The following is a 23,970-nucleotide window of genomic DNA, read 5'->3' as shown; positions in this document are numbered from 1 at the left end:
CATGCTGTCATCATAAATGCTTTTATGTGCCTGTCAACTCCTCGCAGATTTGGTGTGTCTTTACTTGCTGACTCAAAGTAGCAGCAACACTGCTACACACCCAACCACCCACACACATACACACACTCATACACACGCATTGCTATTACTTTACATTAACATTTATATTAATAGAACAGTAAAAAAATATGATCTGCTGTCTATTTATTGTTAAATGTTTTATTACAGCATTTTTAGATGGTCTAAAGAAGCTGTGGGCAACATGACAAGGTCGGTATTGGTTGTGAGGCAACTTCAGCTATATTTAGAGGACTTTACTGAGGGTTAGATGAACACAAATTGTCAGGTTGCAGCTGGATCCCTAAAACGCCTTCAGGACCAAACAACTGCTAAACTGCTTGAAAGCTTGCTGTCGATACTCTGTAGCAGATGTGTAAAATAAACCACGCAAATCCCAGACTGCAGTTTTAACTGGATTTCTGGGAGCAGTTTAACAACCTTTATCAGGAGAATATCTTTGATTTAGTACACCCTTGCATCTGTTATTGAAACTTAACTTACAAATTCCTCAAACTCTGTTGAGGGTTTATATTTACTATTTCAGTCTTTATTTTTTATGCATTTCATTTTACTGGACACAGATTAAAAATCTTTGAAGGAAGCAGGGGACAAGTTTTGAATGCTATCTTCCTCACAGGCGATAGCAGCCAAACATTTAGGCCAAAATCTCCTTCAAAGTTGTCTCCATGTGGACATCTACACTGCCTCCACCTTTCCTGCTACTTTTAGGACAAACCCTGGAGGACCTCAAAACTGTGCAGAGAACAAACATCAAGTTCTGCCTGAAAGTGATTCATGTAAATATTTTTGCTACTGATGAGAATCTGGTGTATGGAAAAAAATCCAGAAAGCAAACAGCAGTGAAAGAGTCTGCACAAAACCCAGAGGTAGCACATCAGGAGCGGAGCATGACCAGTAGCTTGCTGGTCATGAAAAGGGCAAATCAAAGGGTTGCTGTTTTGATACAATGGATTAGATCTATTATGCATCTTAACTTGAAGAATCCAGAGCAGGAATTAAAGGAAGTGATTTAAAGTAGCTGCAGCAGCTGAAGTGGTGCAGAGGTGCCCAAGGATTTGTGTATTTTTTGATTATCTTTATGCAGTATGCATGGGCACACACATGCTTGCAGTTAGTGGGTTGGGAAAGTGTTGTAAAGCAGAAAATGGACTGTTGTTAAAAATTATTGATTGAATTAATTTAGTGTGACCATTCAGGCTTACCTAGTGCCCTGGAACTGATCTAAATTTCTGTCTGTGGTCCTGTAGCCTATGGCCAGTTTATTAATAATTTTTTATAAGGTGCACGGACACACTTTTGCTGCAGTATGCGCCTTCAGAGGTTTAAAAATGCAAGTATGCTTCAGCCGAGGGCAGTATGAATCGAGAGCTCGAGCGGTTTCACGAGCAGTAAGAAACTTGTTGAAGTCAGGCACTTGTTGAAATGGAAAATATTCATCGAGTATCCAGGGATGGGATGAAAGAAAGAGCCAGAGATGAAATAAAATCTGTTGCTACAGCGAAAGAGAAATTCTACTTCTCACATTCATACTCATACATATGCTTGTGCATCAATCAGTAAGCAGTGTGGGTATCAGCACTCTCCCTCAGGATTAAAAGACTGTTTTTTTAAGAGATTGAAAGTGAGTGAGCGAGTAAGCTCAATGTAGGAGGTCTGTGTCAAACGCCAGTCATGTAGTGTGCGTGTGTCCGTCAGGCTGAGGGCAGAATACAGATAAAGTTCCTCACTGGCTGCTGGATTGGATGTGATGTTTTCTTGAGTGCGCTGCAGTGTGCCTGCCCGTGTCTGATAAAAATAGTGAGAGGACACTGTAGCAACATGCAAACTGGAATTAAAATGCATTTGTGTATAAAGACACTCAAGCCCTCACTCCCAAACCCGGCCTGTCACATCTACAATCTCACACACATTCTTTTGCTGATTTGCCACTCGGCACATGACCAAACATGAGGTGCAAGCTGCAACATTAAAAAGCTATTAAGCTATCATTAGTGGCGCCATGGCTGCCCAGTGGAAGGCCCGAGGCTCTGACAACAACAGCAATCTACTGTTATAGCATCTAAATGTACTGTAATGAACCCACTGTGTTTCAGAGATTAGCTACAGCTCATGTGCCAGAGATCAGTCAGGCCCCATCTCTGTCAATCCCCATCTCCGCACACAGGGAGAGCCCAGAACACGGACCGGCCGCAGTAAACAAGTAGTACTACAATGCTAAACAGCGGACCAGTGATTTATATTTGGAGCTTTAAAAAGCGCTACATTTCATGATAAACAGCAGTGGGAGAAAATGCAAAATCAGGCCCATTTGTTAGAGAAAGTGGGAGTACTACAGATGAAGAATACGAGCTGTTTTGCAGTAAGAATTAATCTCACAGCATCTGCTGCTGGCCTCTGATTTATTTGTGGTGTATAATGTTTTTTTTGTGGTCTTTGTTTATCTTTGTTTATCCACAATAGCCGTAGGTCACCCACCCTCACAGGTAATCTCTCTTAGAGATATGCTAGGGTGTAAGCATAAGAATTCCATTAACTGGTTAACTGCCAACAATAACAATACGTTTCAGCGTAAATGTTTTCATTAAGTTCCAATAAAACTGTTAACAGCACTTGCTCTGTTCATATTATTGGAAGTTATCCGTGTGATCTTATAAGTCAAAGTCTGACTTTATGTGGCCGTGTAAACAAGAAAGGTTCAAATCGAAAGCCTGAACTCTTGGCTCACAGGAATTCCTTTTAACATGTTTCAATTTAATATGAAATTCTGATGGAAAAGCATAAAAGGTCCCTGTAAGTGCATCCAACCTTTCTCAGAACATATTAGACAAACCAAAGCCCCAAGCTCAAAGCATACTTTCTGTCTGGTGTTCCTCTGAGGCCGAAATGAACCTGACACATTCCAGATGCTGTGACAGGTATCAGAAGACGTTAACTTGATGACTATTACTCATGCTAGAATTAGACTTGGTAAGCAGATGACACTAATTTTAGCAAGACTGCTACTAGATGGATACGGTACATTGATTACAATATCTGCACACGCACACACACGTGCGCGTAGTGGATCATTAGGTCGTGTTTATAGATAAAGCTGGAGTGGACTCTGGGCCGAGTGCCAGAGCTTGACAGAGCGAGACCATATAAGCAGGTGACATTTACACTACGCAGACTAAAGCATTAGATAGTCATATGTCTAAATCCATTCCTCGTATAAATAAATGGAAAGTATTTTGCCAAAATATTATACTATACCTCAAGAAATAAGCTTTTTGTCTTTTCAGCAGCAGTGTCGAGAATTCTGACATGCATGAGCGCATGTATGTGTGAGAATGTAGTGGACAGACAGTGAGTCCTAACTCTTTTAGACTCCCACTGAAGCTAATTTTTGCTGATCTTCAGCAATTAGATGGTGTCTTATGTCTATGTGAAATGTCAGTATGAAAAAGTCCAAAGCCATTAAATTTCACATTTGAAAATCTACCAAAGTCTCCATCCGTCTGTCCATCCATGCACTCAGCTGCCCAGCCAGTCATTTTCTTAATCACTTGTCCATTTCAGGGTTCAGAGAGTTCTGGTGTATCCCGCAGGTGGAGTGCACACCGGACCCAGACAGCCAGTCCATCACAGGGCCCACATAAAACTAACGCAAAAGCTGAATATTGTTAATTTATTTTTTTTTTATTTTATTTAATCTTTATTTAAGCACTCAATTTACAAGAAATAACTTTTCAGACAGCATAATAAAATTACAATTACAAGTTATGATTTCACAACATTATTTATGAGTCTGCAAATGGAATCGATTGAAAGATTTAAATTTAAATTGAATATACATTGAAAACCCCAGTAGCTGTGACTACTGTATATGTCAGTAATGAATACATAGATGCAAAATGCATTTTTTTCTAAATTTGTGAGATTTTCTATATTTCCATGAATGTCAGACAAAAATGTCAGATTTTCCTAAAAGTAGATACAGAAAAATCTGCATTTATCAGGGAAGATTGTATGTGAACTTTTAATTTGAAAACTATTTCAATCAGTGGTTTGAAATTCAACCTGTAAGCTGATGTGCCAGTTTTTTCCTGCAGTCATACCCTCACATCAGACTCAACAGTGGCACTTTGGATTTGAAAAAAGAGGAAGCAGATGTTGAAGGTCATATTTTAACTGCTGTGTGAACAGATGGTATCGGCATGTGCGATTCCCAGTGCAAAAGGAGGTGTGATGGTCTTTCCTGGTGACACTGTTGACATTTTATTTAGCCAACAAGTCCTCACCATTAAGTGTGAATTCCTTTAAGACTGTCGGGAAAGCTCCAGGAAACGACCTCAAGAAGCTGGTTGAGGGAAAGCCAAGAATCTGCAAAGCTGCTATCAGACGCACAGTTTTGATGTCTTTAGTAATGTTTAAAAAACAACAACAACAACAAAAAAGCACAGAAAGGACAATAACACTGGCAGTCCAGATGTCTGACTGTCACTGTAAAAAATATACACAACTACACAAACTACAGTATGTCAGAAAACGTGAAATGAAAAGATGCTTTTTCATCATTCAGTATTCAGTATCCTATTGTGTGATGCACAAACAGCTGCATCCATCTGTTGCCCTCCTGCAAGCTGTGAAGATAAAAGTGGAGAAGTAGGAAGCAAGATCAGAAATAGGCCAACATGAATAAAATCACAAAGAACTAACGATGAACATTCCCATGCATCCCTACAGGATAGTGGCACCATGCAGTTTTGTGCCAACAAGCTGGACAAAAAGGACTTCTTTGGCAAGTCGGACCCTTTCATGGTTTTCTACAGAAGCAACGAGGATGGAACGTGAGTGCTGCTTGTGATTTTGTCTTGCATTGGGAAGCGTTTGAGGAAGGCTCCTGAGACATAATCCATGGAGCTCCAGTCTTGGTGCGGTGGTCTAATTCAAAGGTGCTGCATTTGCCATGTTAAGTCCATGATTGAAATGCACAACATTTAGTGGAACAGTACAGACAAAAACAGCTAAATATGATTATTAGAGAGGAGCTGGAGTGGTTCATGAGGTGCGTACACCCCAGAAAGCTGTGTACAGAGGCATCTATCCAGTTCACACCACAACCACAACTCCCAGGACTATGCCTTACATAAAACACTCCAGGAGAGCAAATTGGAAAAAGAGGCAATTAATGTAAGAAGCATAAAATGAACAGATAAAGAAAAACACTGCATCTGCACCTGCCTTTTAAACCAATAGGAAAAACAGTTTCTGAGGCAATTCACGTAGGGATGCACAAGACTCTCCTATCTCCTCACGCTTTCCCAGAGTGCTGTTTAGCCTCCCAGAGGGCTTTGCAATTGTCACGGAGTCAGCGCTATCTGCCAACAGATGCTTTACCAAGTGTTGTGTTAGTCTAGTTGGAGTTTTTTTTCATGCATTTTTCTCTTTATGTTAACAGCTTGGGAAACCAATCCCCATAGGCATGCTACATGTTGGTGGCCAGAGGAGGTAAAAGTTAGAGGCTCATGGTTAAATGAGTCACAGGGGTCTGAAAGGCTTGAGGCAATTAGTAGTGCATGAGTAATCCAGGCCTTTGGGTAAAAAGGCAGGATTAAAACTGATACGTTGTTGCTTTTTAGGAGGTTTTTTTTGACTGCAAAAATTTTAGATATCAAAGGAATCCATTAGCATATCATAGTCTCACCTGCGGTCAAAGATAGGGAATTAAAAAGCTAGACAAAATATAAAATTATTTGTTATGGTCTAAAATATGTGAGACTGGCCTAGCCCTATTTAAGACTGCAAGATTTTCTTTATTGTTTTGCCCATCTCCTACATTACCTGCTTCTTCCCTGCATAGTTTTGTATTTCTCTCTGGCTTGTGTAAGCAACAAAGGACAAATTTTATTTCACTGTTTTCTTGAATATATTTGATAACATTTGTTCTCCTTCTCTAGGTTTACTATCTGCCACAAAACAGAGGTGGTGAAGAACACATTAAATCCAGTGTGGCAGCCTTTTACCATCCCAGTACGAGCACTCTGCAATGGAGATTATGACAGGTACAACAATTTACACTTTCTTATCTGCATATCTGCTGTTTTCCCCACACTGTTGCATCTGTTGACCTTCTCTTTCTACCTGATAATAAATATAATACACACACCATGAACAGTCGGTAATGTTGAAATGAGAGATGGTGATGTAGCAATAAATTTACAATTCTCTTCGAACAAGCTTTTCTCTTATAAAATTAAACAGTTAAAAATGCTGCCCTTGAAGGTATCAGCCAAGTTAGCAACCAATTGCTGACTGGCTGTGAGTGGTTGCTGAAAGTTGCTGACAATCACTGTAAAATTAATTGCTAAAGCCCCATTCATACAGGCCTAGAGACCAGTCATTGACTCTGGTAACTGCCAGTTGCTAGGGAAGAGTGTATAATCCTTGACCTGTTGTGCTTGCTAGAGGTTACTGCTAGTTGCTATTGTCAAATAAGTTGCTAAGAGCTCCTTACAATTGCTTTGGTCACTACATGGTTGCAATCGTCACCCGTAGTCTGTAAGGAAAATGCTGAATAGTCAGCAAACACTAGCAAACTACTTGCCAAGCTTTAGTGAAACTGTGAAATGTGCGATGCAAACCAGAAATGGAGACTATTCGCTTTCACAGTGAAACTTGCACCTTGAATATGAACGAAGGTTTAAATTGCACTTTTTCAAGTTTCACTAAAGCTTGCAGTGAAACCACAAGGAGTAAAACTTAAGTAGTTTGCTAGTATTTGCAGACTAGTCGCTATTGTTCATGCAAACCACAGCAATATGCTAATGACCAAAGCAATTGCAAGGAGTTTTTGTGTTTGCTAACTGGTCTCTGAGTATAGTAGTTACGGGTTAGATGTGAGACTGTCCTCAGCTGTCAATGTCTTAATTCAAGCAGCCATTGTTTTAAGAGTGACCAAGCTACCGTTAGCACTGTAAACCACATACGTGTGGGGTGAAAGCAGAATGCTCATTATTCAGACAACACAAGGCTTAACAAATTGTGAGTCGATGGGAAAAAAAATGAAAGAGCATCCACGTGACTAATATGATGGTTAACGAATTTAGAAGCATTTTAAATACACTGTCATGATTCAGGCTTCTTCCTCTTTCTTTGTTTTTACACTGGATTACATTATTTGCCAAATATCTAAAATAATGATGGGTTGCTCTTCCCTCCTGGCACATAATTAATGCAGATATGTTGTGTCAGAAAAGTAATGAATTCCCTGTCCTCATGGGGTATCTGCCTGTTTCTAATTTAGAAGACAGTTCTGAGAAGAAAACAAAGTAAATCATGAAGGAGCTGTGAGGATAGACGAAAAAAGTTGTGACAGATCACTTTTGTGGGGGGGGCGGGGGGGGGGGGGGATGTTTTTTTTATGCATCTTTTTCCTGCCTCTCTCTCTCTCTCTCTCTCTCTCTCTTTTCTCAGCTATCTCTCTCAAAGGTGTCTGTCGTATCTTTTTTTGTGTGCAGTGAAAGTAATTACTGAAAATGCTGAGAACCTGGTGTGCGCTTAGAAAACTGAGATGAATCCTAAAGAAAAAGGGACATAGCTACTGATGACGCGGATTTTATGGATGTGTGGGATTGCCTCAAGATGCATTTCGATAAATTTCAGGCAAAACTGTGTCAGCCAGCCAATCACACAGAAGTCCGAGAAGTGCTCGCTACCCTGTCAGAGCCAATCATACACAAGGGACTGAGCTGGACATCAAAGGCACTTCCTTAAATGTTCCTGTGCTATGAAAGCATGAACACATATACACACATGCCCACACAGTATAATGAAATGTGACAAGCCAAAAGCTGAAACAGCAGGAGATTCTGTGTGTCTTGAAATATCACCAAGACAGTGCTATAAACAGGTTATATATTTGAGAGTGGGCGAGAAATCAACTTTGTGTGTCAGTGGTTTTTTTTTTTCTCTTTTTTCGGTTTTCGTGTTCCTGTGAGAGGGCAATGGGGAGGCCTGTCAGTATTTTTAATTACATAGTTTGCAAGATCCTTTAATAAATAATCTTTACAACCTCTGTCATGGTACATTATCGCCGAGGATGTCATTCAGCAAACACAGCTCTTTAGGCTGTCAGTCACTTTGAACCAGTATGCAATTACTGCTTACAGACATCAAGTGAAGGAAACCTTCCAAATATTTGAAGTGTTAATGTGATGCAAAGAGCCAGATACAACAAACACATCTAATACTGTCCAGACCTATTTAAAACTGTACAAGTATCAAACATTTGGCTTTAAAATTGAGTTTTGAATCTTGCAGTTTGCAGTTGCAGCCAATTAGAACAAGTTGGCTTAAAGGGAGAGGAGCTGAAAACAACTCGATTCAGACAATGAAGGAGCTGTGGGAATGCACCGACGCCCATCGGATATAAATAAGGATTATTTGGAACTGTAAATCATGCAACACTACTCTAGAATAAATATATAGACATAATCTGTGGACTGAGCCCTCAGAAATGGCTGGTATTTAATGCCATGAAAAAATATTTGCTCTCTTCTGAATTTCTTAGTTTTTTAGATATTTGTCACACTTACCTGTTTCAGATCATCATCAAAAAAAAGATAACCTGAGTAAATATAAAAAGCAGCTGATTATATAATGATTTCAAGTATTAAGGGAACAAAGCTATCCACAGGCATTTGAAATAGTTGGCAAGTCTTTCAGATCACTCTTTAATTTAGCCACATTTTTGAGCATGAATGGCCCGTTTAGGTCATGCCAAAGTATCTCAATTGGATTTCTGTCTGGATTTTGACTAGGCCACTCCAAAACCTTCCTTTTGTTTGTTCTGAGCCATTCAAAGGTGGACTTGTTGGTGCGTTTTGGATCATTGTCCTGCTGCAAAAATTGGGTGTGCTTGATCTTCAGGGGGTGAACTGATGGTTGGACATTGTCCTTCAGGATTTTCTGGTAGAGAGCAGATTTCATGGTTCCATCAGTAACTCTTTCCAGACTTTATTTCTCAGCTGTTTCTTTAGTTTTTGGCATGGTGCATTACACGTTGAGATCTTTTAATCTGCTTCACTTTGTCAGACACGTTTTATTTAAGTGATTTCTTGATTTAAAAAGTCTGGCAGTAATCAGGCCAGGGTATGGTTAGTTAACTTAAACTCAGCTCTCAAAAACAATGGAATTAATTCGTGATTCAGCAGGCAGGGCTATTACTTACAGGGTCGGGTATATGGAGAGGTTTTTCCCTCTTAATAAATGAAATCGTTATTTAAAAACTTTGTTTTGTATTTACTCAGGTTATAGTTGTCTGATATTAAAATCTGTAACTGGAAACATAGAAATGTGAAAAATATGCAAAAAACAAAAAAATCAGGAAGAGGGTAAATACTTTTGAAGACACTGTGTGTTAAATGCAAAGCCTATTTTATCATGTTTGTCAGCTGGATGAAAGGGGAAAAATGTGCTGTATGATGTAGCTTGTTAAGCTATCACAAAGTATTTTTCTACCCAGGATATATAGTTTAAATATAAAAAAATCTTTTGTTTCTGTATGATGCCTAACATTAGCTAACACCATAGTCTCAGTTTTCCGAGAATATCTTGTTAGCTAATGACATTTCTGTTTCATTCGTGCTTTCTTTGTCTTTGCAGTGACGTTAAAGCTACACCTGGTGGACATTTAAGCCACCTGTTTGGTGTACGGCACATTATGATGATTTATTTCTGAAGTCTCTTCCACTGCAGTTTGAATAATTCTTTTCCAATACACCAACTTTTACACTTCAACACGGAGGCATATTTTTGCAGAATATAAATGTTTGTTTTTTTTACGATAGATGACACACATGGATAAAGCAATAACCTGAAGTAAATGTGTTGTCTTCTTACTTATTCTTATATTGTATGCCTTTCCCAGAGAGGCCTTATCTCGTAGCCTGAGGCCTTAGTATTTCAAACATTTCCTTCAATATAATGTCATCCTAACCTTCCACATCTGGAGCGAGTGCAGAAGACTTTCCCTATTCTGGCGTGAGTGTATCAGGGTGTAGAGACAGCGTCTGTAGTTCCAGCTGTTTGTTATGTGCATCTCATACTCTAATGTGTCTCATTCTGAGCCCATCTCATGTTGACGAAGACATCGAGGTATCTCTACACCTTGCCTCCATGAGTCAGTGGATGACCGACTGCTGATTTGCTTTCCTGTATTAGTTGGCACACATTCATCCCAGTCGTTGCACCAGTTGACAAAAGGAGAAGCTGAAGTTTAACAAGACTCTCCAAAGTGACATCTCTAAATGAATAAGACTAGCAAGACACAGTGTCTCCGCTGTAAAAGTAAAGCATCCGTCCCACTTCCTGCAAGATTTTCTCCTCCAAACAAGACAAACAGCCACTGGAAGCCAAATAAAAAATAGTGCTGCACATGGTCTCTCCACTCTATTCAGCTTGCCATTTATTTTAATAGGTTTTAAATGTGAGACCATGTTGAGCTTCCCAGGCTACGCCTTGTCCCTAAAATAGTTTATATTGTAGTGATGCGCACTTTAGGCATGAATCTATGAAATTCCAGTGATTCAAACGCTCAAATCAGGTGATGAAAAAATGGCATTTCTGTTTCATTTTCAGTGTCTTTGTTAAAACCTAAACTTCCAATGGGAGCTGACTGTAAATATTTCAGTGACAGCCGTATGTTATTTTGGCTGACTTCCCCTCCAGTCACAGGACACTTTTTTTTTCAGCCAGTGTGGTGTTGCATCTAAAAACATCCACGTGCTGCCAAAGGAGTGTCCGAGGGCTTTAATGTATTCTACTACTTCTGTTGAAATAGTTTCAAAAGGCTGATGTTGTCAGTCTCCCATTTGGGGAGCACAGCTAATGGATGACCAGAGGTGTGGACTCGAGTCACATGACTTGGACTCGAGTCAGACTCGAGTCATTAATTTTATGACTTTAGACTTGACTTGAAAAAATGTTCTAAGACTTGTGACTTGACTTGGACTTTTACACCAATAACTTGGGACTTGAATTGGACTTGAACCGGTTTACTTGAAAAGACTTGATATTTTACCCAAAATATAAAATTTAACATGCATATTATATAGAGATTGAAAATGTGACGTCATTCACGGGTAGAACCGCAAAGGATTCTGGGAACTCGTGGCAAGCGGTAGTAGCGCACGCAGGCTTTCAATTGAAATCAGTCACACAGCGATAAAAAGAAACACAAAAATGTCAAGTCAAGAAGCTGTTGTATTATTAACTGCAATAGCCGGTCGCATGACAGCCACGGGAAGCCGACGGGTAAAGAGATCGGTTGTTATCGGATTACGTCGTTGAAGAGAAATTGTTCGAGCCATGTTTCCGAAGTAACAAAGACGCGACTGGATTGCAGCCATTCAAAGATCAAATATAACGTCCCAGAACACTCCAGCTCACAGGTTAGTCTGCTCCAAGCATTTACACGAAGGTCAGTATTTTTTAGTAGTTAATACGTCATTTTTCTTAACGTAATTGGTGATATAGGTTACAAGCAAGTCTGGCGCTGAACAGAAATTGTCGCGCTATGCTCCTTTGTTTATTGTGCATAAATAGTGAATTGTCCTGACACAATATTGTGTTTCGCTTCTGTTATTATGGTACATTAACAAAAACATATACTTTTATTCACAGGATAAAACAGGTTTTTTGTATCACTAATTGCCCAGTACGATTACAGCATACAGTATTGTTGTCACTGCTACATTTCTGTGATGCTACCAGAAATTATTTCCACTGCTAATTAATTACCGTTGAGCTCAAAGGTTATATTAATAAACGGTTAAGGAATGTGTATTTATGACGACGATTTGTGAGACTGGTAAACTTATGATACGTACGATGGTCTTTACTTTCTACACGGTGCATTTCAAGGTCCTGCACCCATCCGTCGGTAAACTGTACCTGGGCTTGTTGCAGTGACCGGAAGTTACTAAACTTCATGAGTGTGTGCACTCACTCCAAGAACCGTATAATTATAAATATGCATATAAATATGCTAAGATGAGATAGCTGACTTCATCTAACTAGCAAATGTTGTCCAGGCTACGTTGGTGATGCAGTTCTTTTTAATGTGTATGATATTTTTGTCATGCGATTTTAAAGCCAGTCCTACAACCGCATCCAAGAATAACATGCAGCTTATCTCAGAACTGTCGGTGAAAATTATTCTTGGAGCTAAGTTTAATTGAGCTGCATTTTAAAGAGGTGCAATTTCACAATTTGTGTATATTTTCTAAGTTCACTATTTTGTCATGTGTTGAGAAAAACACAGATTTTAAAATTACATGGTCTAATATTTACATTTAGCATAACTGCAACATTCTTTTTTCGTTTTTTTTTTTTAAAGACTCGAAAGGACTTGAAATTCAAAATTTCAGACTTGTGACTTGACTCGGACTTTTACACCAGTGACTTGAGACTCGACTCTGACTTGCCTGACATTACTTGAGACTTGACTTGAGACTTGAGGATAAAGACTTGAGACTTACTTGAGACTTGCAAAACAATGACTTGGTCCCACCTCTGTGGATGACCGCGCCCATTTAACACCCCATCAGTGGACAAACTGAAAAGATATGACGAAGGGGTTCTGTCACCGCAAGACACGTCCATCTGTGAGTTTAAATTACTCAGCATGCTTTGGTTCACATGCAACCTCTCTCTCTCCCCTCAAATACAATTAAAAGCCACACTGCCTCGTTATAAAAGCAAGACGGAGAACAAGTGGCAGAAGGAGGCGTGAGCATAAAAGCTGAACTTTTTAGCGACGTGACAAAATATTTGATTTGTTGAGTTTCTCTTATATAGCCAGCTGGATCGCTCACAATAGCGGGCTGTTGAATACCTCGTAGCAGGTGATAACAAGGAGCTGCCAGGTGTGTACTCAGCCTACAATAGCCCAGATGGAGCGGCCGCTGAGAGGGTATGCTTATAAAGAGGTAGACTTCATAACAGATTTCAAAACTTAACCAGAACTTTTGGAGTTGAATAGCTCAAAAAAAAAAAGAAGATAATTTTTATAGTTTTTTTGTACTATTTCTAAATTCAGAGTATCAGTGAGGCATTTTTGCCACCACAGAAACTCCAGCTGTTTGGCATCACTGGAACCCCGTTTTATGCGTTTTTGAGTCATAACTAATATTCTCGATTGTTATGTTTTACGATAAGTAATATTCAGTAAGAGTAATATTTACCAATCAGAGATAACCAATCGCTGTCGCCGCGTTTCTTCGTGTCCACTCCATTCTAAATCAGGTTTGGGCTTAACCGTGACCTTTTCCATTCACATTTTTCAGCTTTTCCCCAGACTCGATGCAGTTTTACCCAGACTACTTTGTAATGCTACCTGGTGATGGTCACCGCTTTGAAGGCTGAAGTCAGAGAACAAAAATCCTTGTGCAGGAAGCACCACAGACTGCATAAAAGACTTTAATGTAATTGACTGCAGCTTTACCCTGCAAGATACGCACTGATACATATCTGTGGTTGTTTTGAAGCAAGTATAAACTAAATCCCCCTGTGCAGAGTGGGGTACATGGTGTATTACTGCATACACGCACTACTGCACCTCAGCTGTCATACAGAAAGTGCTGCTTGTTATTGTTAGGAAACAGCAAATGGAAATCCCAGATCAATCCAGGAACTACTGGCCAAAAATATTTTAGTCAGATCAGCTGGCAGTCTTCTAAAGTACCCTGCAAACAAGAAAGTCAAGGATTAACAAAAAAACCACCTTTCAACTTTGCTAGCAATTGTCAGGATGGCACAGTGATTAGGCAGGCCATCCTTCCGGTGGCAGCAGAATCCAGTTGAATCCCCGGTGACAGCAAACATCTGATCCTTGAACAAATTTAAGCAACAAGACAACATATTGGCAAACAACAGGCGAGTGAAAGTGAAGGAAAGGAAGCAGATGAGATGGAGAGGGGGGAGAAATGAATGAGAAAAGGAAGACATTTAACAGGCAGCAAAGGTAAGTCGAACCGGAGAAGGAAAAGCAGGAATCCAGCGTGTCAAAGGCATTGTTCCAGTCAAGGAGAAGAAAATGCGGGAGTGTGAAGAGAAATAAGACAAGTGGAAGACACTTCCAAGTTGTTCTATATTCAGCTCCACAATTGGTTGTGTAGGAAAATCTCACCTTTCTAGTGTATTTCATCAGTGTAGGCGGTACCTAAGGTATATATTTAAACACTAATAAATAATTTCAAACACCAAAAGAGTCATTTCTTCCTCATTAACATCCTAGCCTGGGTGTCTCCAACATCATCTATTTTTATTCCTGGCAAAAGATCAGACAGATCTGTATAATTGGAGCTGAGGAATTGTTCGGTATCAAACGCGGTCTCCCTTTTTGTCACTCAATTATATAGGCCCCCATTACTGAAAATGAGTCGTGTTCATTAAAGATGCCTCAGAATAGTAGCCAAAGATATCACTGGCAGATTAGTTTTGGAGTGTATATTGTTCTCAAGGTTCAATTGAGCCACTCGAGGATCCGGGCCGCCCGTGTGCTTTGATACGGCTGTAAGATTACAGAGATTTAAATTAAAGTTGTGTCAAATGTTAGAAGCAGGTATCTGCACATCAGACCTAGAAGCAGGTCTGATGTGGTCCTTTATTGGAGTAGCATGACATACACTTAAGCACTTACTCAATTTGCTCCTGTATATAGACTGGTGAGAGGATTACATAGTTTTTTTCCTCTGCCCATTATTTCTATTTCCCTCCCTCGAGGAGAAGCACCATGTTCCTACCATCGAAGATGACAAGCACATTTTGAAGATTACCTCAAAAGAATAAACTGTCACCACAGAGCGACAGGGGCCATGTGGCTGGGAAGGTGGCTGGGCTCATATCTGGCATCTTTCAGTTATGCAGTGACAAGAAGGAAATCTATGATCTACTGGTTGCTTATATTTTCTTTGGATCTGGATGGTGTCAGTACTTGTGTAACTCGAAGTCGGGGAGGGAGGGGAGGTATGGGGGTTAGATCAATGTGACTCCGAAATGAAAGAGCCGAGAAAAGTTTTCGCTTCTCTGCTGGGACATTGTTTCTGCTGCATTTGTGTAAAATGTCATCAGTTTGCAAATGGCAATTTTTTGAAGGGAGCTCTTTAAACGAGTTGACGTTTTCTCTTGCAACATGCAGCCAGCAGCTCAGCCTTGTTCTAATGTTAGCGAGTATCCCTGTTAGAGACCCGAGTGACGTCTGTTTTAACTGATTTCGGGGCTCCCTGAGCACGGTGTCAAAATATTTTCTCCTGGTAAAGTGTAGCTGTTGTTCGTGTCCTTAAAAATAACCTTTGATAAAACTGTTAGCGGAGACTTGGGTTTATTTTTTTACACAGAACAGAAGCTTCACATATGCACTGCAGTGTATTTATTTTAATCTCTTTTGTCCTCAGAAATAACTTTTCCAATAATATCTGTTTTAAAAATCCACTTTTAAGACATTGCAGAATTGTTGTAAAGATGCCGTTTGGATTCTGTAGTTGTAACAACCAACTGACAAAACAATCCACTGCATTCACATTGAAGGACGTCAAAAATCTGCCATTTAGTGAGGAAGCCACCAGCATCACAGTGGTACACACATAATATTTCTTTGGCTTGGTTCTCATTTGAAAAGTTTGACCTATCAGGACATTAAAAAAACATTCTGATCCTCAGCAAGTCTTAAAATTGGGTAAATGTGACCTCTGATGAAAAATAAAACATTGCGTGTTACACTGTCTGATTATTTATTTAACAAAAAACAAAATGCAGAAGCAGCATAAGTACCCCATAACTGCTTCCATAGGAATTCAGAGGGCGAATAGCAGCCTGATAATCAAATGCATGTGATTAACTGATCATCAGGGTGCGAGCACCTCTGTAAAAGCAGAGGTTTGTTCAGTTTGCAGGTCTGGGGCATTCGAGTGTGTCAGCAATGATCTTAGAGCGGTAATTGTTGCTGCACATCAATCTGGGAACTGTTAGAAGGCCATTTCCAAACAATTTGAAGTCTATCATTCTACAGTGAGAAACACTATTCACAAGTGGAAAACATTCAATCTTCCCAGGCACCAATTTTGCCAGGAGTGGACGTACCAAAAATTTCACCCCAAGGTCAGACTGTACGATGTTCAGAATTACAAAAAACTCCAGAGCTACACCTCTGCAGTCTGCAGGCCTCAGTTAGCATGTTAAATGTTTAAGTGAGTGACTGTAGAAGTAGAAAAAGTGTGAACAAGTACGACTTGTTTAGGAGTGTTGTCATATCTGTGTTGTATCGGAACAAACCAATAGACTTCTTCAACACTGTCATTGAATCATGGGTAGACTTCAATGCTTCTGCATTTTGGCTTAGTTTTTGTTAAATAATTGCGCAGTGTGATATGTGTTGTGTTCTTGTTCATCTTTGGTTGTATTTACCATCTTTTAGGACCTGGTAAGGACTAGATAATGTTTTTATTTTGTCTTAATATGAAAAACTTTCTTTTTACAACTACTTTAAATATTAATTTAAGTTTTTTGTACTATAAGAAGGCACTAAGAAACCATAAGACACCACTTAGAAACTGCTAATAAATCTGTTCATGCCACTGCATGAACAGGTTTATTAGCAGCAAGGTCATAATTAACATCCCTTTTGGGAGCTTGCTGTTTTCCACTTTCACTCACTGCTTGTTTAGGCAGACTGAAAATAACTTAATTAGGTCTGTGGAAGGGATTGTGGTTTTGCTTAGTTTATTCCTCTTTCACACACCTCACTACTCAAGAGTACCCCGTACATTTCAGCGTGATTCTAAGAGGTCCTGACCAACTATCCATGTGTAACAACGAAGGAGCGAGACTCTTCCCACTCCTTCAAATGGTCACTTCTTCGCACTTTGACACAAACCTTTAACCTCACACAATCAGTCATCATATGAGCAGGCTTTCTTCTCAAGTTCTGGGGTTGGTTTGATGGAAATTAATGGTTACCAAGGAGCTCTATAACAACTGTCTAAACGTCAAAACAATGTTCACCAAAGTGAAGAAGCAAAGCAAAAGCAAATCTCTACTTACTACCTTGTTTTATTGCATTGAACATAAAGAAGCACCCTCACGCTCGCCTGTAGTCTTTCCATTTCTAAAAACCTTTTCCCTAAAGCTGCGTGCACAGTTAAGCGACTTGCTTGCTTTGAAGCTGAAAGCCGGTCGCTTGTAGACATTCCAGGCTCAGGTTGTCCAGGTTATCCTCTAGCATATTTATCACCTGGACAAATGTCAGTCAGTGATATTTTTCACTCCTGTTGATGGTCGCTTCAGTCGCTCAACAGGAAGCCCATTTCACATCAACAGCGGTTATAAAGTTGCCAAATTCACTTTCTGTTGTGACCAGCTGACACATCACTGCAAATTGCTTCCAGTGTGTACACAGCTTAAGTATCTTTTGCTAAATATTGAATTCACATCTTGTCCAAAAAAGTTTTTAATCACAGCTAACATTATTATGGGTCGTGTTTGTGTGTATGTTCTGTTTGGTTTCCCCAGAACAATCAAAGTGGAGGTGTATGACTGGGATAGGGATGGAAGGTGAGTATATTAACCAAGAAATTACATGACTAGTCAGAATCTGAGAAATCTTTAATGTACAGTTACTGTTTAAGACCATATTTAATTATATGTAACTCACTCTAACTTGCTCTACAATAATCTCAAAAGGCCAAGAACTCAAGGTTCAAACTTTACTTGAGAATGTTATAATTTCCTGTCACGAAGTTCCAGCTTATCCCAACTCTCTCCCCTGTTATTTCTAATAGAAATGCTTCTAGTTACTGATGCTTCTCCCCCTTTATTTCTTATCCCAGCCACGATTTCATTGGGGATTTTACCACCAGCTACCGAGAGCTAGCTCGAGGGCAGAGCCAGTTCAATGTGTATGAGGTAATTCCAGCATTCTCACCATTCACGTGCGTGTCTAGAGGCTTCTGAAGTCTAGAAACCCTCTACATGTGGGATCCTGGATCCCATTTTTGACAGGACTGACATTGCTGTCTTTGACATCATTGCATTGTTTTCTATTACATTAAAAAAAAAACTCCATTTCATTTGATAGTCTCCACTCCTGCAACGCAAAAATCCATAATGAAGACACACTGAAAAAGTTATTCCATACTTTTTTCTTATAAAACAGTATTTGAGCATGTCTGCCCACCTCCTCCTTTCAGTAATACATCAAATTAATGGTTTCTTCTGCTGATGTTCTTTTAAACCCAAGATTTATTTTGCTGCTATAATCACCTGGATGCTGACACACATAAAAATACAGCTATTAGCAGCAGCACGAAACAGGATTAATAGGGGAACAATCCAGGGATTTAGAATGATCAGAGCTATTTCTCAGTGCTTCTCAGGGGACAGCTTACCATGTCTCTTCTCTTAATAGCATACAATTTGGCTCTGTATGCAAATTACAAACACATCTCATTTAAATATCTCATTCTGGGGATCTGCTTTTGCCAAAATGACATAGGTGTATCCCATGTTTACATAAAAATCCCACTTTATTTTGGGCAGAATAGAATGCATTGCATTAATCTAAGAGGCAATGCCTTTATGCTAATATTCAAGATTAGAATCTAATATTAAATATTTAGGCGACCATCTTTAATGAACCACAACTATTGTTTGAGGGGGGCAGTTGAAAGCTAATATCTTAGCAAAGAAGACATGTCAATACCTTTACGCCTCTGTGATTCGGTGGCCTTCAGCAAAGGACGAATACCTGTCTTTTAGATGTCAGCTCCATTATACGCTACTGTTGATTCCTCTCTGCCTCCCGGGGAGACTGAAAGGCCCTTTAGTTTTTGCATCAGCAGATTGTTCAGTGTGTCAGACAAATTGCCATCCCTCCACGTTAAATTAGGGGCTGTCACTTCCATGCCTAGCAGCCATAGAGAATTGAGGTAATGAGCTGAGACGTCTTTGGTCTTCAGATTGACAATTCCGTCTTGTTTTGGAGCCGTTAGAATACCAGTAAAGCAAATGTACACCTCGCACCTTGAGCCCGTCTCACCCCATCGAGTCATTGCAACCCGAGATTCATGTTTGAATTTCCAGTCTCCAGTAATGTCACTGACGTGCATCCATTTCTAGTTTTTCTAATCTTCCCTTGCAGGAGCGTCGCTTTCTTATAATACCCATCTATTATTTCATAAACACGCGCCCTTTCTCACCTCACTGGTTCTCCTCCATCAGTCATATAGACACACTCACTGTTCCATCCTGCCTCCACGCTGCATACATCTGTGTGATGGCACGCGGTCTCTGTGTGCCACCCACACGCATGCCTTCATTACATTTGTTGCCTCCAATTAGGGTGGAATTATATCATCAAACCAAAGGGTGTGTATGTGTGTAAAAGGAAACATTGCTTTAGAGTGTGTAAAAATACATCTGGCCCAGTGATGGGCCAGATGTATTTTGTATTTTTTTGGTGAATGTAAAGGTTTGGTATGAAAGAGGCCGCTTTCCATTTTACATAAAATGTTTGCAGCTAATAAGCACAGCCCAGAATCGGTTCTGGTTTAAAGGCATTTTGTGTTACTGACTCTGGTAAGCTAGTGGCAGTAATAAATGTATAAATACTTTTCATATAAAGTATTTCTATGCTCAGCACACGATGGACTGGATTTTGGATTTCCTTTTCCTTTCCTTGTTTCTTTGTAGGTGATTAACACCAAAAAGAAAATGAAGAAAAAGAAATATGTCAACTCTGGAACAGTGAGTACAGTTTCAACACTAATCAGGGCTGACAGACTGCCGCTTTTCTGTTTCACACCTACTTTTCTTCTGTTAATGATTCCCTCTTTAATTTTCATGCAAGTGTTGTGGAAGACTTTGGAAGGTGTGCTTTCTATATCTGGACAACAGCATGAAGCACTGTACATGTTCTCTTTAATTGTCCACAGACCTGTTAATTAAACATGACGCACGATTGAGGCTACGTCTACACTAATACACCGGGTAATTTGAAAACGGCGTTTTTGTCTAAAAACGTTGTTTTCAAGCGTCTCTGACCAGTTGTTCACCCACACTGAAATGATCGAAAACGCTACGTTCCTGTATTGCACATGGATGAAAACGTAAGATGATTCGACCTGCCTCATTTCTGTCTGCTGTTTATTTACTTTCTGGCTCTTTGACGTTGTGACAAAATGTCAAGGACAAGCACAGAGTTTTTTAAATGGACTAACAATGAGGTGGAGTTCTTGCTGCGAGTAACACAAAAGTACAAAGTTGCAAAAGCGATTGAGATAAAGAATTTGAAGAAAAGCTATCTGTAGGATGTACAGACTGATATAAATCTTAAATAGGGCTGTCAAAATTGAGAGCAAACAAAACAACTGCTGTGTAATGCCCTCCATAATCTTAGTTTAACTGGTCACATGACTGCGACACATGACTAAAATACATCATCGTTTTCAAAAAGGCTCCGGGTTCGCTGTCCACACTGCGACGCGAAAACGCCGTATTCAAATGTATCCGTTTTCAAAACGCGGTGTTTTCCTTGACCGAAAACGCCGTCTCAGTGTGGACGGGAGGCCAAAACGGAGAGAAAAAGATGCATTTTAAAACAAAACGTATTAGTGTGGGCATGGCCTGAGTATATGGTACTTTAGGTAATTATGTTAAAAGAGAAATTTTACAATAAATATGTATATGAGCGGGCCAAAAGAAGGCTGACAGAACCTTAAAGACATGTGTTGAGTAGCCACCACCAGCAGCCATTTGTGACATTTGTGATTTCCACAGAGCTTACCTAGCAGCGTGGCTGTGAACACGTAATGCGTACAAATTTATCTCATTTTCTCTTCAAACGTCTCCTCCGGCAATGCAAATGAGTCTTTCATCAGAAAGCGGCCGGCTCACATCTTTTACCAGAGAGAGCATAAAGTGCTCAACTAAGACATGATGTGGAGTTTATTTTGGATTAAGGGGAAAACATCAATACCTCTGCATTTAATCAAGTGTCTATCCTTGTCTTTAATTTCAGGTGACCCTGCTTTCCTTCTCAGTGGAGTCGGAGTTCACCTTCTTAGATTACATTAAAGGAGGGTGAGTGGGAACGACCACCTTCAAACTGAAAGAAACCATGAAATTGCCTTTTACTTGTATTGCCTTACTATGACTAAAAGCCTGTCATAAATAACGCCTCTGTCGAAGCATAAATCAAGGGAGGGAACATTTATAACTAATGCAGAAATACTTGGGTGGTTTCATCTTTGCACTTAATGATGCAGAGTGAGGTCACCGTTAAATATTTGTTGATTTCCCAGAAGTTGAAAGCTCAGCATCATATTTATTAAACCATGCTTGAAACACGAGCCTCTTGGCACATTTGTAGGACACTGAATAATATCAACATGTTCCTTTCCGATATTTGCTTGTCTTCCAGCTCTGATTATTCTCCAAGAACTCTGTAGAAAAATATCTGGCACTTTAATGTTCAAACAATAATTTGAGCCTTTGTTAACATACCAAAAAACGTCTGTGTGGTCTTCATTAAAAATGTTATTAAAATACTTTCCTAACTTTCATGCAGAGGGATCAAAAGTCCAATGTTCCACTGCAACTTTGTTAAACTGACTAATAAGTTCATAGCTGGAGTTATCTGGGGCATTCAAACTCCAAATGTATATTTAATGAGTTCTAAAAGATAAACGGTACAGTACCAGCCCTCCAACTTCAGTTAAGCTTTAACACCGGAGGCTGACGTGTGAATATCAACTCTTTCACAGGTGAAGTGTGTCTTTCAGGCGGATTGGGCTGTGCTTTGATCTCAAATGTCCCACAACAGCAGGGCAGCTGTCAGAGTTTTTATGTGCTGTGGCAGAGCTGACAAGTGTGACACATTTCGCTGACAGTTCCTGGCGTTGGCTGATTTATGATACAATAACCTTAAAGTTTAGTGGCCTCTCTTCAGAAATATCATCCTCATCAGTCTGGCCCCTAACATTACTGTGGTGCTTACTGAAAGACATCTGAGAGCTGGTTCTTGCAAATGTGAAGGCTCTTTTGAAAATGGATGTAAGTTTGTGAAAGTGTACCACTTAAGCTGTCCAAACCCTTTGTAACCACAAAACAGGAGAAACACTTCCATCACTGCCATCGTTTCTGCTCCAGCTGTTAAAGCACTTTTCTGTAATATTTAGCTTTACAGCTTTCATCGGGATAAAAGTTGAAGTATGCCTGCTTTTACATCTCATTTTAAAGCCACTGTAATCATAAAAGAGCAAGAACAATCTGACTATTCAAACAGCTTTAAAGCTTTCCACGTCAGTGTAGCTCTCTTTCAAACTCAGCAGCACAGAGACCGTAAAGAGGTTAAAGACTGAGAGGACATATGAGGAAAATCGTTCAAACATACCTTTTTACCAATCACAAATTTGAAATAGGATGTGTAACAATTGTATTGTTGTGAATTAACATAAATGCAACACAAACTGTTCCCAGCGACCTGTAGGGCGAGAACAGAAGAACGTGCATAATCGATGCAGCTTGCAGAAACATACTGTGTATTTTTTTGTTCTAAATAATTATCAGTAAGTAGAGGAATATTTTAACTAGCAGCTTGCAAAACGCAGTAGTGTTGTAGTTGTGTTATTAATTGAAACTTCAGACATGCCGTGTGTGACAAATGTATTAGACCACCCCACAATGTAAGATGTAAGCCTGCGGTCCCCGACCCCCTGGCCACGGGCTGGTACCGGTCCGTGAGTCGTTTGGTACCGGGCCGCGAGAGTTGAGGCTCGGGTGTGAACTGTATGGTATTCAGGGTTTTTATAGTTTTTTATCGTTATTTTTTTATCGTTTTTATCACTAACTCGGTTTCCCTGGGTCCATGTAATGAATAAATCTTTTTTTTTTGGTATCGGTACTGGTTTTATTTTGTTGTATTTATCCGCAACACCTTAAATGCCGGTCCATGAATATATTGTCGGACATGAACTGGTCTGTGGAGCAAAAAAGGTTGGGGACCGCTGGTGTAAGCCACACCTGCTTTTTAACAGCACTTAAGGATTTATCCATCAGCGTTAACAACTCTATAATCAAAATGCTTTTAATGCTAAAATATAATTATTGTTGTTGTGAATTTCCTACTGTTTTACTGAAAAGCTGGAAAAAATAGTGAAGCACATTATAATTTCTTGATGAAGATAATTACAGTCATTTACTTGAATTCCTGGACAGATAAAATGAGTTTTAGTGGGCAGACAAATCCAGTGTGCAAGCTCAAAGTTTGGTATAAAAATGTAAATTCGCTTTGTTATTTGCCTAAAAAATAACAAAATAATTTTTTTGTTTTAACCAAAATTTTTGACAGATTAAAAAAATACTTGCGTGTTCTTACTTTCATGAGAGGTGATCAAACAAATTAATGTAAATGAACATAAAAAGTAAATCTCACGCTGAAGAGCTCTGACTTTCCTGCTGTAGATGTACAATTTGCAAACCTGCCCTCCCAGACACTAATTATTTCCAAAATGTCCTAATGAATGAATAAAATGAAGTTTAATTAATGCTAAGGTGAGCAGGGTCAGGCTGTGGCATATTCTGCGTCCCTACCTAAAGCTGAAAGGTTAATGTGAATCCTTAAGTCATTCGTTTTTATTATCATTCTTTTGCTGTTCTCTCTGGTGACTTTCATAGATAATGAGAGGCTGTCGTGTGAGCCCCCGAAGGCCTCGTCTCATTGTTGTAAATTAGAAAGAAGAGGGGAGTGCTTCATCAGCAGGGAAAATTGGATTATGATTTACTCTTAAGTGCTGCATCAGTGTAATTGCTTGTTACCATGCTCCATCTCTCAGAAGCTCCTCGGCACCTCCG

General features: G+C 39.6%; 1 protein-coding gene across 3 annotated transcripts in view; it reads left to right on the top strand.

The window, feature by feature from the left end:
* The window catches only part of cpne5b (copine Vb), a 134,986-nt gene that overhangs the window by 99,372 nt on the left and 11,644 nt on the right, over window positions 1-23,970 (top strand). For all 3 annotated transcript variants that reach the window (XM_080301926.1, XM_026168361.2, XM_026168364.2), the window contains 6 exons: window positions 4,807-4,910; window positions 6,021-6,125; window positions 17,632-17,673; window positions 17,949-18,024; window positions 19,810-19,863; window positions 21,137-21,198. In XM_080301926.1, the coding sequence (XP_080158052.1) occupies window positions 4,807-4,910; window positions 6,021-6,125; window positions 17,632-17,673; window positions 17,949-18,024; window positions 19,810-19,863; window positions 21,137-21,198 (443 nt within the window). The remainder of the gene's footprint in view (window positions 1-4,806; window positions 4,911-6,020; window positions 6,126-17,631; window positions 17,674-17,948; window positions 18,025-19,809; window positions 19,864-21,136; window positions 21,199-23,970) is intronic.

This window comes from Astatotilapia calliptera, chromosome 5 (assembly GCF_964374335.1).
Source record: "Astatotilapia calliptera chromosome 5, fAstCal68.1, whole genome shotgun sequence".
Taxonomy (NCBI): Eukaryota; Metazoa; Chordata; class Actinopteri; order Cichliformes; family Cichlidae; genus Astatotilapia; species Astatotilapia calliptera.
Note: the sequence above shows the minus strand (reverse complement) of the source record. Positions and strands in the feature narration are given on the sequence as shown.